This window comes from Mya arenaria, chromosome 5 (genome assembly GCF_026914265.1).
Source record: "Mya arenaria isolate MELC-2E11 chromosome 5, ASM2691426v1".
Classification (NCBI taxonomy): domain Eukaryota; kingdom Metazoa; phylum Mollusca; class Bivalvia; order Myida; family Myidae; genus Mya; species Mya arenaria.
Window position 1 is genome coordinate 39,537,406 of NC_069126.1, and position 15,837 is coordinate 39,553,242.

The 15,837-nt window shown below is 32.8% G+C and overlaps 1 protein-coding gene across 1 annotated transcript in view; it reads right to left on the bottom strand.

Moving 5' to 3' along the window:
- The window catches only part of LOC128235677 (hemicentin-1-like), a 39,900-nt gene that overhangs the window by 8,853 nt on the left and 15,210 nt on the right, over positions 1–15,837 (bottom strand). The window contains exons 4-8 of the mRNA XM_052950480.1: positions 9,272–9,544; positions 7,954–8,226; positions 5,315–5,620; positions 2,392–2,724; positions 533–853 (exon numbers count right to left, since the gene is read on the bottom strand). Coding sequence (XP_052806440.1) covers positions 533–853; positions 2,392–2,724; positions 5,315–5,620; positions 7,954–8,226; positions 9,272–9,544 — 1,506 coding nt within the window. The remainder of the gene's footprint in view (positions 1–532; positions 854–2,391; positions 2,725–5,314; positions 5,621–7,953; positions 8,227–9,271; positions 9,545–15,837) is intronic.

The window sequence follows — 15,837 nt, forward strand, 5'->3', positions numbered from 1 at the left end:
CAAGCAAATATCTTTGGCAGTATGGTATTGCAAAGAAACTGCGAGGGGTCGGGCGTGTCATGCAATATACATTCAAAAGTTCCTTGTTTTTTAAACTATTTTAAATTTTAGTCGTTAGAATTTACATTTATACAACTTCAGCATACTCAATACGTTCACTTTGTTTACGTTTTTTCTAGATTACACAATGTCGATGCTAACGGAGAAAAAGGTCGATGGCTAAATATGTTTGTGTGGTCAGATGTCGAAAGTAGTCTTCTTTATACTAGCATATTTTTATTATAAATAATTGTTTCGTTTATGAAATCGTTGACATATATTCGAGAATCACGATTTTCTAACTAAAAAAGAAATAAGATTTCTCTAGAACACTGCAAAACATCCTTAATATTCATGTAAATTGTTCCATGTTATTTTTACTGTAAGCATTTTGTGGTTACATATGGGTCCAGACTAATTAATCATATTATTCTAAACACTTCTCTACACAAACCTATTTTTCATAAAATACGGGCAGAATGCGAAAGCATACCTTCGTTTAACTCCTTGATCTCAAATTGGTCTTTGAACTCAACAGGATCAGCATCTCCAATTATGTTAAAAGCCAACAGTCTAGCGGAATATATTCCTGGAACTAGGTTAGTTAACTGTACTTGAAACCTTCCATTTTCTTTTATATACTTTGAATCTGATTCATTAATTACTGTTTTGTTCGTCCATGAGTCATCTAAGTTAAGCGACGTCTGCAAAACAAAAGTTTGTTCATGTCCTCCATTGAACCCTTTTTTCCAATCAAGGGAAGCGATGTTGTCCAAAGTATTAATATTCAGTTCTGTTGGCTGCGACGGCTTGCCTGAAAGTTAAAGCTCAATATCAGATACCATATGTCTGGTACAATATAAGCGATATCGGTAATATAGGCATAGTCATACCAGATGTGTTCAGTAAAACATGTGGATGTATTTTAGCAGAAGGCTTACTTTTCTTTGCAGATATATTAAATAGTCATACGAGGTATTTAGATGTGGTCATACCACAATTGATCATGCTTATGTTTTGAATTTTGTTGTAAGTCATTTCTTTATAAAAATGGTAAACAATTATATGTTACTTTTGTAGATTTTAAGAACGCGTTCGATTTTGTATGCAGTATAAGCCATATTCCATTTTATTCAGACCGAATGTTACAATAGTTTGACTAGATGTTATTCAAGTAAGTTATCAAGAATAAAACAATGTGTATTAGGTGTCATAAAAGGTTAAAGACAGGGCTGCAATTTGAGCCATTGTTTTTAGCGACTTCTTATAAATGAATTACATGCTCATATTGAACGAAATAGGCACATAATGTTTAACTGTCCCGTTCTGATATTGAAGTATTTTTTACTATGTTTGCAGATGATGTTGCTCTATTGTCGGAAACAGTAAAAAGTTTGCAAGACCAAGGAATTATCTCAAATTATTCTGATCGGATAACAAGTTACAAGTTAATACTAATCAAACAAAGCTGCTGTGATTTAGAAGAGGTGAACAGTTATCGTGTGAATATAAAATGAAAATAAAATAATACAGACAAGGAAGTTGTTTTAGGGTTTATATATGCCTGATCATTATTTAATAAGTACATTGTAATTGCTTAGAAATGGACAGTGTTCCGTCCTAAAGCTATACAATATCTTCGTTAAGGCATTGCTTCTTTGTCTTTTGTTTACTGTGTGTATAATTATTAATGTTTTATGTAAAAAAAATCTCTTATGCTATATGAATCAGAACATTAAGACATGACTGCAATGAATGCAAACCACAATGTGCATGTATATGTTTGAAAACGGTATTTAAAGCTTGTAATGATGATGTTTTAGGCAATCTATACCGTTTGCCTTAAATATTTTTTGCTTCAAAACGATGCCTTAAACACTTTTTTTTTAACAAAAATGTCCTGATGATAGTTACGTTAAGGTATGAATCAATACTTTTAACAACAATATTCATCAGTTTAATTTATAACAGATTTTTTTTGAAAGCAATATGAAGTGTTACTTTGTTTTCTTCTATATCAGATAAAAATAAGGTTTCATAAGGCAGCATTGGTTTCACTGCAAGATGTGCTATGTTCATAATTGCGGTTCATTTTGAAAGTCCCTTATAAAAATATCCTATATTCCTGATCGCAAGGGCAATACTACTAGCAGTTATCTATCTCTTATGACAAATATTACTACTCTGACGATCTAATACCCATTTACGATTTTGTTTGAAGAAATTAAATCACTGACGAATCGCAAACAGGAGGACCTGGACAATCAGATGATAGCGAAGTCTTCTTCAGTCTTAAGACGGTATTAATAGCAATTCAAATAATAATAATAATAATAATAATCATATTCATACTTGTTGCCTTGACATCAATGCTAATTTTTGCCGTATTTATGTCATTGGTTATTTGTATGTTGTATATGCCGAAATCCTTTTCTGACAAGTCGCTGATAATTATTTCTAGAACATTTCCAGTGAGTTTGACTTGCTTTCCATAGAACAAAGGATACACAGACTCATTCCTTATATGCAAAGAATATTTTCCATTCGTCAATACGGGATGTCCATCGTGTCTTAGCACACTGTATGTTGTGTACTCAGGAATGCTAACAAACGGAACGGCTACGGTGATGTTTCCTGACGTTTCTCCGGCAAAATTGGTTTTCTCCAGGAGGAGTTGTGGCGATGCTGCAAACAGATGAAACACAATGCGTATACATGTTTACTTTGCATGATTTTGCTGAGTACAACATACATAATTTACTTTCATAGTCCAGTAAAACGATATTCAATTAAACGGCATTCTCAATGACATCAATAGCCTGTAAAAATTTTAATATGTTGTTTTTTTCTTCTTCTACCATTTATATTACCTATAACTAATTACGAAATTCGACACTTCGAAAAATCTATACATATTTATGTAACAACGTGTTTCTTAAACAATATTGCTGATTGCTTTTATTTACATAACATGAATGCCAATAACGCCACACTTACATACTACTGACTATTCAATTAAATTCATGGCAAGAGCATTTCTAATCTTAAGAAAATATTTACAAATTCTTTGCCAGCCTTCTTCTTCTTCAAACGATATCTTTTTGATATAATGCTTGTGTTCCCAAATCATTTTTCCTGTTTCTGTTGATTTTGTAAAACTACCTCGATCTCTTGATATTTAATAAGTTATCTTTACCATAAAAAAACAGCTGATGATGAGGTGATATAATACTAATACAAATGTCTTTACTTGTAGTGACTGATAAAAATAAATAAATAAAAGAAATGGCGATTGAAATACATTTATTCTATTTCAGAATCATAGGAAGGATATGAGAAAAGTATCCCAATATATGACTGTGGCTTTCCTTGAAGAAGGCCTGTGATGCTGGTGGAGGACAGGCTGTCAACGCGAGTTATGAAGGCACTGCTGAAGCCCCCCCCCCCGACCAGAATAGGGATGCACTCGAAAAGGGAATGAATGCCTTTAAAGCTATGATGTGATCATCTGTTTTACATTATGGATTACAGGATACAATTGCTATCTTTTTTAATTCGCAGTTGTTATTTTATTCTTAATTCAATAAGGTATTTGATAAGAAATTATCTGTTTGTGCTGACACATGACTGTAGTAATCAAATCAGTCAATTGAACGTTATCAAATTTATATATTTAAGCTTCATAACATTAAACACGTTAAGGTTTATTATGAAATTTCTTACAATGTCAGGAATGCATATTATCAAAGGTAATAATCGTTATCATATCATTCTAGTTAAGGATTACCGAATCCCATATTTTTTTCAGAATTCCATATTTTTACGATTTTGTCAGATGTTGAGTGGGGAGATGGGGAAGTTTATAGTACGAGAAAAAGATAGGAAAATATTGAATACATAGGTTTGAGTCGTCATCGTTTAAAATAACTGTTTTTACGCCAGGAAAGCATAAGTTTCCAATACGAATTTCGATAAATAAATCAAGGGAAAACAAAATTAACTTGCACAATGTCATTTGTCTATGTCTTAACATCGCCATCATCGTATAATATAGAAGTGGATGTTTAAATGATTTTTTTCTGACATAGGAAAAACCCATTCATGGCGTTTGCTTTTGACTTAATTTCGTTTTGTGTTGCTAAAGAAGTTTAAAGTATTTCCACTTTTCGGGTCTGTCGGAAGCGCTTGTCTTAGCCAGAATTGAGTCTCAATTAATTTCGAATATCTTTTCTGACCAAAAATAACATAATTGTCGGTGGCCGTACAATCTCCAATGTAGTTTTATCATTGACAAGCAAATGTAACAGCTGCTTTTATTTGTTGGCCGCAATGTACCTGCTCGTTAACCTTCTTCACAGTAAAGTTAATATATCACGACTTGGGTAATTTAACATTATCGGCCCGAGTACCACTCTTAAGGCACACAAATACACTAGGTAATACTGTGTGAGTAAAAACACACATAATAAATAAGATGTCAAAAAGTAAACTATATATCAATGGCAATGTTTTTATTTTATTTTAACACGTGTTTTATAGCTATAACCGAAACAGAGACCCGAAGAAACATTTAGAAAGTAATTCAGCTGTGAGTTTATGCCGACAGGGGTCAGGAGAATCATCACAATGAGGTTAAATAATATATGTAGCGTTGTAAGTAAATTGTTATATGTTCTATTTAATCAAATTGAAATGATAGTTAGCCTAAAGGCATTTTCTAACCAAAGTCAAGTTCCTAATTTAAGTTGTTTACTAGTTCGGCAGCGGTTTTACCAAACAGTGTATATTAAAAAAGGTCTGTAAAATTGTTAGCCAAAATCCTCTAAAACAATAATCTGCTTAAAGGCCGCGCACAAAATTTAGGCATCGTTAGATGTTTAAAATGGCGTCCAAGATTATCGCCACGAATATCAAAAACAAACTATTTGTGCACATTTTTATGTTCATTGACTGTTGATCGAAAATCATCCCATTCCTATTTTTTGGTTGGAATGAAATTTGTAATTTTTTTATTGAAAAGTAATTAAGCCCTGCGAAAGAGATGCTCAAACTTAATATTCGAACACATTGTGAACACGTGTATTGCCAAAGTTATCAAAAGAAAATGACATTTTTTTATCCTCGACCCTTCGTGAAGCAGTCTGAATGAGTTATTTCTTGGTGCCAATAATCCCATTATGTACGTAGCAAGTGTTAATATAGGAAATATGCCAAGTCATCGTTCATGTTTTTACATTAACGATTTTATTACTCTAAACACAAAACCTAGGCATACCTTGGACCTCGACCCTTTGTGAAGCAGTCTGAATGAGTTGTTTGTTGATGCCAATAATTCCATTATGCACGAAGCAAGTGTAAAGTCCTGTATCCTGAAGTTGGAGGGAAGGAATGTTAACAGATATACTTTCCTTCACACCAAGGCTCTCCACATGACTGTTGGGGATCACGATACCATTCACTCGCTGCAGAAAGCCTGTGTAGTTGTACACAGCTGGTTCACCACTTGCCTTGCAGAGAAGATCAAGAGGGGTGTTTTCGTTTAATAAAGCTGAGGACTCGCTTATGAAAACGTCAGGTGAATCTGTTAAATAAACGCAGAGATGGCGTATTGATATGTACGTTTAACAAAATGTATGAGTATGAGCCTTAAGGTATTTTCAAAATGGAATAATATTAAGACTGAATTTTCTTCATAAACATATCCTCTACAATTAAAATGTATTTACGAAAATGCCGTACACATATTATCGGTGTTCTTTGATTCTTACATTTTCATCGCACAAGAGCAAATTAATAGCTCGCGTATAATTCATGCAAACCCTTGTTTCGAAGTTAATGGCGACATGTAATGGGGAAAAAAGCATCTTTCAACTGATCTTGATGATTGAAGTAAAACAATTTAACCTACGCATTTATTCTAGATATAGAAGCGACGCAATGCATCGAACCAATTTTTGGGAAAAAAATAACAGTAGGACAAATGAAAGTGTTGTTGTTCTTTAACATTACCATACCATCGATAGTAACTTTATACTTACTCAAAATGCAATCCCAACGTGAATATCTGCTTCAGCCTTCTACTTAACATTCGTTCAAAATCATATGCCATTCTCAAGAGAAATTTATCATCATAAACGTGCATTTAGAAATGTGTTATCACATAAAATAGGCACTAATTCACATTATCAATTCAAGTTCTTGATTGTTAACCTTTTTTTCTATTTTTCCTATCTGCCACCTTGACTTTGACCTCACCAACCGCACATGTAATGTAAAGGTATACCTCTACATCAGCTTGCTTTATACTAAGTTCTATCACCAAGCAAATCTATCACTTTAGTGTTAATGATGCTGACTACATAAGCCCCAAATACATTCCCAATGTACATCTTTACATGTGCTTGCTACAGCTGTAATAGAAATTGCTTCAACTAGTTTTGTTTTGTTTAAATATAAAACAATGATTCATTACAGCCAAAACTCGTTGGCTCGATATCGAATTGCTCGATATCCTCGTTGGTTTGAACCGGATTAAACAGTAACGATTTTTGTACTTTATGTTCATATAACATTCGATCGGATTGTTCGATATTTTGAGGGTCGATATTTTTCTACGCTCGATGTCATTTTTTGCGGTCCCTAGTAAGAAATGTGCACTTTGTTTTGCTTCCATGGCTCGATGTCTATGGTATATAACAAAACATTAAGTTTTATTAGCATAGATGTTGTGACAAAATCATAGCCATACACAAAATAACGTACAGTGAAATACAGTGGTACAAGTACACAAGAACACAAACATTTGCACGGAAGAAGAGTAAACGTTTAATTTCAATTTCTGTTGCAAAATGAAAAATGTACAAACTTTGATAAATTTCGAAGTAATTTTGGTGATTTAGTAATCATGAGGTTTTCGAATTCTGTTAAGGTTGGCCATCTGCAGTAAATGCTTAAATACTTCTTTCGCAATTCTCTATGTTTAGGGCAAACTAGAAGGAAATAGTATTCATCCTCAATAATTATCATGTTATAAATATTACATAATCTTTCGTGTCGACGAGTATTAGTATATCTGCCTATTTCTATTTGTAGATCGTGTGATGAAGTTCTTAGTTTGGTTAAAGCAGTTCTAAATTTATTTTCAGTTATATCACTTAGGTACGTTTCCTGGTCAAAATCATGTTTAAATAATGAATATGAGCAAAGTTTAGGTAGGTTGTTTATTTGTCCATGCCATGTATATTTATAATTGTCGATTATTCTTTGCATTATTGGTATTTTATCAATATATAACGTATTTTGATTAAGCTAAATGTTAGTCATCTCAAGGTGATTCAATAAGGTTTGTATATGATAAGCCCAGTTATTACCGTTATACATAGTATTATTGTTAATGTCCTCGCGTAGCATACTATATATTAGTTTGATCAGGCTATTATTCGAGAGTTAAGAATTTTGAAAATAGTATCTGATCATGACATTATAATATTTCTATAAATTTTCAGTAGGACCCTTCCTGATTCACCATACATGCATTTTAATGTATTAATTGTTTAAAACATAATAATTTTAATTAAATTTAAAATAAATATAGGGCCGTGGCTCTGGAAAGAATTTAACGCCTTGATTTAGTTGCTTGGCTTCATTTAGCAAATGACGCTCATCGATTAGACTTGCTAGATTGGTATAATAATCATTATCGCATTTAAATGGTTTAACAGTTCACCATTACTTTAATCTTTATTGTTATTGTGTAAATAAATAATGAATCAAATGTTATTTTCATAGTATCGAATGCGTCATGTTGCGAACTGTACATGTATATAAACATTAGCAGGAGTCAGATGATTTCGGAATTTTGTGGAACATGAATGCAATAATATTCAGACATACATTTTCGATAAATGAACCTACACTGAACACTAAGGGTGAAGTGTTTTTCTGCCTCCCCCGAGAACTCATATGCAGAGTTTCTGGCCAAACACTTGTAATCACCGGCGTCGTCGCGACGCGCTGTCCGAAAGTTAAGAACCGCGGAGGAGCTCACTAGCTGTTTGTTTGCCAAGTTAGACCAAGTAAAGACACATCTCGGCCAGCAATCCGCTGAACAATTAATGTTATTGACGGCATTTCCTTCCGTTACTGTGTGGAAATTGGGAACGTTCAGTGTCACATCGTCTGGGCCATCTATATTGAAACATGAAATGAATATGTGATGATGGTTTCTGTCAATTTAGTCTAGCATAACAAACATTGCCAGATGATGGCTGAAAAAAAACTTAAATTTTAGCGGTTTTCTATTCCAAAAATGTGTGATCACAGAGAACGGTTGGTAAGACACTATCATTACAAAATGAAGAAACATTTATACAAAAATTGATTTTTTAACAAGTTTTGGGTGTTTAAATGTGTTACTAGTATCAATATTACGAAAAAAGACTGAAATAACTTAACGTTAATTCTCACTTTTTGGCATTATGAAAATAACTAAAATGCACAATTCAAGAGTTTTCATCAGGTTCCGCTCCAAGCATAAAGGAAAAGTAAAATCAAAAATATAACTGAAACGTCAAAGATTTTGTTTTTATTATTTGAATTTGCGCGTTGTAAACGATATAATCGACATCCAATTTCCGAATTACAGATCTCTGTTTCAATAAAAAATAATGAACAGGTCTAGATGTGTCAGGTGCAAGATGAGAAACCCCATGTTTCCTCATTAAATCAACATGAATTGATGAAATTTAAAAATTAATATAAATACAACACAGCACAATAATGGAGCATACAACTTTTATAGTATTGCGGCGGTTGTAAAGCGTTTAAAGTGCATCTATGTCACTGACAGTTTGGCTATTTCACATTGATTGGATACCAAATACAAGCGGCATACATATAAACAACACGTTATAAACAAAATAGAACAGAATATATCGATTTAAAATTTGTCTTACAATGATCAAGTTGAACAATACAATTGCTGCGAACATTAGTTGTTGTGTTATTAAAATTACATCTACGACAAACTATTGTAGTATGTGATTGAACGAAACGTTTACTTGTAGAATCTAGATACAATTTCAAAAATCAGTAATCATAATGTTTTGTAACGCAATCTTAAATAAATTGTTTATAACGAACGAATGATAAATTGTTAAATATGTATTTGTATAAGGATATACCATACTGAGCAACAATACTATTAACTATTACAAGCGTTGCAAAAACTTACATCTGACATGGACAGTAATCGTGTTTGTAGTCTTTAATCGTGTGTAGCGATTGATAGCCTCACATCTGTATGTACCTCTCTCCGTTCTGTCGAGTTTTCCAATGGACAAGTAGGCGTTATTACTGACGACATATGATACCCCGCTAGTTTTCCGCCAGAGAATATTGCATTCAGGGAAGCAATCAGCAGAACAAGTTATTCGACCAAGTTTGTCACCTTCATTCTTAATGTAGCGTAGTGTGCTTGGATTCAGCATCAGGGAAGTTGGCCCGTCTAAATGAAACAAAATACCACTTTTTTACTATTTGAATAATTGCATAATGGGATATACTTCTGTAAATATTATTTGTGTATGTGCTTTAGAATGTGTTTTAAGAGACTGCTTTAAACGTTATAAGATTTTACAATTAATAAGGTGATTACGAAAAGAAGAATTTATCTTATTATTTCCTTAACATACAAGAATTTGAAGAATTTTAAAGTATCTAAATCATAACATGTTCTACAGGAACGATCCGTCTACATCTAATGTAAGCAACATTCTACATTACACTCATTACATAAATCATGGTGATATTTTGATGATTTAGGAAATTTGCAAAAGTAGTTTTTTATCTTGTCAATAAAACCAATTTTAGGAGACAAATATCCAATAAACACTATTCTGTTTTATTTCTGGAAACAAGTACATCATGCGAATGTTAAGTAGAACATATTAAAGAAGTCGTTGTCAATCAAACTATTAATTCGGGAAATTATTTTCTCTTCGGGCCTAGCATGCCATGTACCAAAAGTGTAGCCGTTCTAAAATTAAACTTGCAAGACCTCGACGCAAGAAAACCAGAGTTTAGATTATGCAGTTATAAAGTTTTAGCAAATCGAATTGTTGGGTATTTACGCAAATACAGATAGTTTCACATTCAATTTCAACCAAACTGCTATTAACTTGAGCTAACTTTGCTAATATATGTTATAACGACATTGTTCACAATAACCTAAACCATCCCAAGGTATACCACATTTGATCTGATTAAATATCTATATTCATAACAAATAGGTAATTAATTGAGACAAAACCGATGATTTTCTTTATAACAGCTACTTTAACCATACGAGCACCAAGGCAATTAAAATGTAAACCTCCGTATACACAACAATGCATCGCTACATGCTATTCTTAAATCAAGTAAATAGGCAGATTTTGTTTTTGATGATTAAACGAACACCGATCTTTTACTTTTAATAAAAAGTGACATCTAGCTGGAGTTTCCGACTCAAAATGCAATACTAACATGCTTTGTTACATATGCAGCTATAAACCAATTTGTTTTACGTTCAGATATTCCTTGCTCAAATTATTAAACAGAAACTGTCTCGTCGGTAATTTTAGTAATAGTTTCCTTAACATTGACGCAACTGACACCACATACAATCTAAATGTACTCTTGTAATATAACAATTCTTGTCACTAGAATTTATTCCTCCAGTTTTGACGTTAGTGAAAACGTGTTTTTCTGTTGAAGGAATATTGACCTTGACATTTACCAATATAGCATAGATGTAGCTCAGAAAGGATTATACATAGGTTATTATTATGTAAACAAAAGTGATTAAGCAAAACGCATACCACAATGCGTCTATTCGGATTGAAATTATTGACGGAAACCATGTGTTTGACGAGAAAAACCAGCCCGATCTTCGACCAGCCCCATTCAAATATTCGAGAACAAAACTAACAAAAGCATTCACAAAAAGCATCCTTGACAGTGCGAGCAATACAAGGGCATGTTAAAAGTCAACTTAGCTTATATGGGCCGTGCTGTTCCAATAAAGAATATTCAATGAATTATATAAGAACAAACATCGTTTTACTTAAAATCTACTTTGATAATTCATTTAAAAATAGCTGACCTTTATATATCATTATAACTATCCGGATATAATTCACTTTAATATACCATATTTGTTGCCATGGTATCATATATATCATTGTTATGTTAACATTTTAGAGCCATAGCATGTATTGTCAACCGTCAGTTAGCTATGCATTAATGCTATGAGTGTAAAGTGTCAAAATTAGTGTGTCTTTTTCTATTGAAAACGATCACATATGTTGGCATGGTGATGTTTTAAGTATTGAAATTAGGCTTCAAATAGGTGTTGCAATGGATTTTTCTTTTAATATCTATAAATATTTTATTTTTTATCTATGCAAATAATCGTTTAAATAAGCTATACGGATCGTTTTGTAAAACCAGCGTTCAATAATGTCAATTTCAAATTAATTCCAACTAAAGATTAGTAATATATGAATATGTTCTTTAAGTTATAACCTTTCTTTTTGCCAAGCTCCTTGTACAAAGTGATTCACATGTATGTGGTTTAAATGTGTAAGCCGTTTACAACAATAAGTTACAGTTTCATCTGAAATAACAACAGTAGTTATAGAATGTATCTCAGACCGCTTAATTAATGAAAAAAAGTGAAAAACGTCCAAATGGGCATTTCAACCTAGTCAAGTCAACATGATTAAGCAAAATAGTGCTTCATTTTATTTCACATAGACAAAGCTTGAGTTCAAAAAACAACCATCTTCATCGTACAACTGAATGAAACCATACACGGTTTTACTCCGATTAGCCAGAATCTTGATTAAACAATACATATGATAAAATAATATAACATTCTTACATCTTACAACGATGTTTCATGTAAACGTACTAAGTTATACAAATGTATATTACATAGTTATGTTTTTAAAAGACAAATGAAAACACAGATTTATCATTATATGATGAAATTGCATAGTAATAGAAAATTTTCACAATACACATGTTCTTGTAAAATTTTAACAATCAATTGAAACGATGTGAACGGATCGGTTCCCCAAAGCTGAATGCCTTTACTTTTATATTCGCACGAATTCATCGTGCTTATCAATCGCCACCTGGCGGTTATTTCATTATAAACAAGGGGAAATAATTTGCTCCTTATTCGTTTTACTCAAAACTAGGAAATAAAATGTACAGATGATTATTGTGTATGTATAGGGCGCTATACATTTATTATATTGTAGCTACTTCGCTGTTATTTCAGAAAATAATAATTCGAGTAAATTAAAGTGGCTTAATACAATTTGAATAGACACCTAAGTGAGCTGGATTGTAATGTGTTGTGAACAAGCTATGGTCTAGTGTGTAATGCTAATTTAAATTGATCATCGATTCGTTTATTGCCTACATAGGTAATAGAACTGCGGTGATTCGGTGATTGGTATATAAGTACGGGCTACTTTCTAAATATTGGTCTAATCATTTAATTATTCTAGTCACATACGTTATGCAGCACATCTATAACCAGATATGCACAAGTAAAATCGATAATAGCCATGGTTCTAAAGAATATCACTGAAACTGCTAAAGGTCTTAAAAAGTGAAACAGAGAAAAATGAATATCGCAATGGGCAATTACACCAAATAAACATATTTTATAAAATTATTTTCTATATTGCATTTTATACAGGGTGATGTAACTTGTAACTTTAGAAAATGCTGCACTCTAGTAGAAATAAGAACACATATATTATCTAGAGATCACAAAGCTTTATCACATTTATGCACATGTCTGGTATAATCTTTCTCGATTCTTCGCAAAAGTCTACCTTTAACGTTTCAACTGTACTTGTCAGTGGAGTGTAATCGCTAACGTAACTGTTATTTTTTAAATATACACATAAAAAGAAATCCAAATAACTTTGAGAATGCGGTTATCAAATTGTATGTTCTTAATAAAATGAACTTTTCACCGAACGTGTTTCGCAGTCAATCGAGTCACTATCCTGCAGTATCTGGTGTTACCCCGTCTTTTCAACGCAGGAAAGAACATGTGTAACAATAATGTGAAATACCGACCACTATTCACTGTTGGTGCCTCACCATTCGTTTTGAAGATTAAAGGCCTGATTACATCGGTTGAGGTAAATGCCCATACTAAAACGTTTATGTCGAGGAGTACGGTTTACAGATAAAAGGCATATGCCTCTTTCCCTCATACTCGACAATTATTCTTTATCAGAAACCAATTGTTTTCAACTGCAACATTATGATCAATAGCCCAATTACCGAATTACAATCTGTTGTCTTTTTATTTCAAATGAAGCATATAAAAGACGATGAATATGGAAACAATTTTAAGTCGTTATAGTATGCTTTATAAACACTTCCATAATAAGAAGATTGTAATGTCACCAATAACTTCCCTCTCTGATTTGCTCGGTGTTTGCTCTATCATTTGCTGAACCTCGGCAATGTTCTCTGCACTTGATCATGGTCTGCCATCTGTGTTATGTCGGCGGTCCTCAACTGACCAAGTTTGTTGAATTCATTTCACATGGTGGAGTATTTAAAGTTTAGTTAATTTCTTATCTTATGTACAGCTTTCTTCATCGACGTCGCAATATTGATAAACAACATGACGAAAATGACACCACAACATCATTTTGACGACAGCGTTTTCTTAAATCATTAACAACTAATTGTCAACCTATTGTGTCTAACATAAGGAAAGTTACGGTAACATTTTTGAAAGATAGGAAACCGATAGAAGTTCGAAAAACACTTCTATTCACATGTTAAATGTGAATGTCACTTGAGCATATCGTGTACCTTCCACCTTAAATATATGTATGATCCAGTCAAATGTATAACATTACATGTGCACTAGCGTTATTTATATTTGGTACATTATCCGAAACTTCCGTAATTTTAGTTTAAACATGAACGGTCGTAATATGATTATATTTGGACGAACATGCAATGCGCCATTTCATTTTTGGATTTTAATGCAAGTCATGCCAACAGCAACAAATACAATCCAGAAATATAGATTGAAAAATATGTTTTCTCGGTAGTAAAATGCTACTTATTATGTAAGTGGATGGATAAACGACGCGGGCAATACATTGATATACATGGAAGAAGAAAACTAAAATGCAACAAAAAAGAACGAGAGAGAATAAATTTAGGGGCTTAAACTCTAACCCTCCAGTAAATCACTCACTGACAAAATAACTGAGCTATCCAAGTATATAAACAATAATTTTAAATTGCTTTATATTGACCTCAACTCGATGTGTAATACTACTAAAACTAAACGGTATCGAGGATTGACGACGGATTAAATATATCACTGACCGTGGATGCAGCGTGTCAGTTTAAAACAGAACCGGACAGTACATGGAATGAGCGATTCAAGTAAATAAACAATAAATTTAAAATGCACAATTCATCACTATACGCCATTTCGAACTAAATGTCTTGAACACAATGAAATAGCTTAAACGCCGATAAAAAGCAAGTTGTTATTGACCAGATCTCAAACGTTGGTTTAAAAATATCAATCGATATCTATCAATTTATATTGAAATATATACCAAGATCTTACATACAACGAAGTAATATAAAAATGAAGTGGGGTGACTATGCAAATATGAGTCATGAACTAAAACAAATTGCTAGTCGATCATAAACATTTTCACTGTTTGTGTTTTCTAAATCATCATTTATACGTATGTACAGCAACGCTGTTAAAACATTTGACTAACTACTGTGAAATCATTAATGTTTTTGGGCATGAAAGTTCGTGGTTTGCCGAAAAAAACCAACTTCCTGGGTACTTGAATTCGTGGATTTTCATTTTTGAAAAAAAATAATCGAAGATGCGATCGTCCTAGATCGTCTGCATAATATCCACGCGCTGGCCCGTGATTTCCGTCTTCTACGTCACTCGGTTTATGACACTCGCGAATGTGGTACGACATGCCAATTAGTGCATATACCCATGTCACTTATCGATTTAATTGGGAATAAAGGTAATAAAAGAAGATGTACCCTGATCATAAATACAGATAGGGGAAGCCATTGAATTCCAATTAAGCATTTTGCAAACTGTGAAAACACCGAAAAAGTGCATATATTGTCACGTTCGGTGCTTAGTAACCTTCAATATACTAGTAATCGATTAATAATTTTATTAAATAAAAAATCGAGTATGGACACTCATCACGCACATCTTGTAAACTTGGAGATTTTCATTAACAGCACGCGTTTAAGCACGTGCTTATAACTACGTGTAGTTCGCCTCTTTATTCAAATGACAAAAAAATTTGATAGCCAGTGACAGTCACATACTACCTTATATCAATCCAGGATTATCTCCTTTCTGTACACATGCTATTTAATACTACCAATCAGGGCTCAGTGAAGAACAGGCACTGGAAGTTGTTTATCTAAACCAACCACCCTACCCTCTTTCTTCAGTCTTATCCTCTTTACTATCCTATTCTGCTTTCAAACAATATTAACGACTTTTGTATTTGAAAAGTGAAAATAACCTAAGCTTATTATAGCTTTGTTAATTACACAAAATGTTTAACTTTTAACTACTATCTTGCAACCCAAAACCATGAAACTTACAAAAGTCATCATGCACACAAAGACCGTCACCAAGTATCATCATGATTCGATTATAAATTATTACCGACGCCAAAAATGATATCTAAGCGTCGC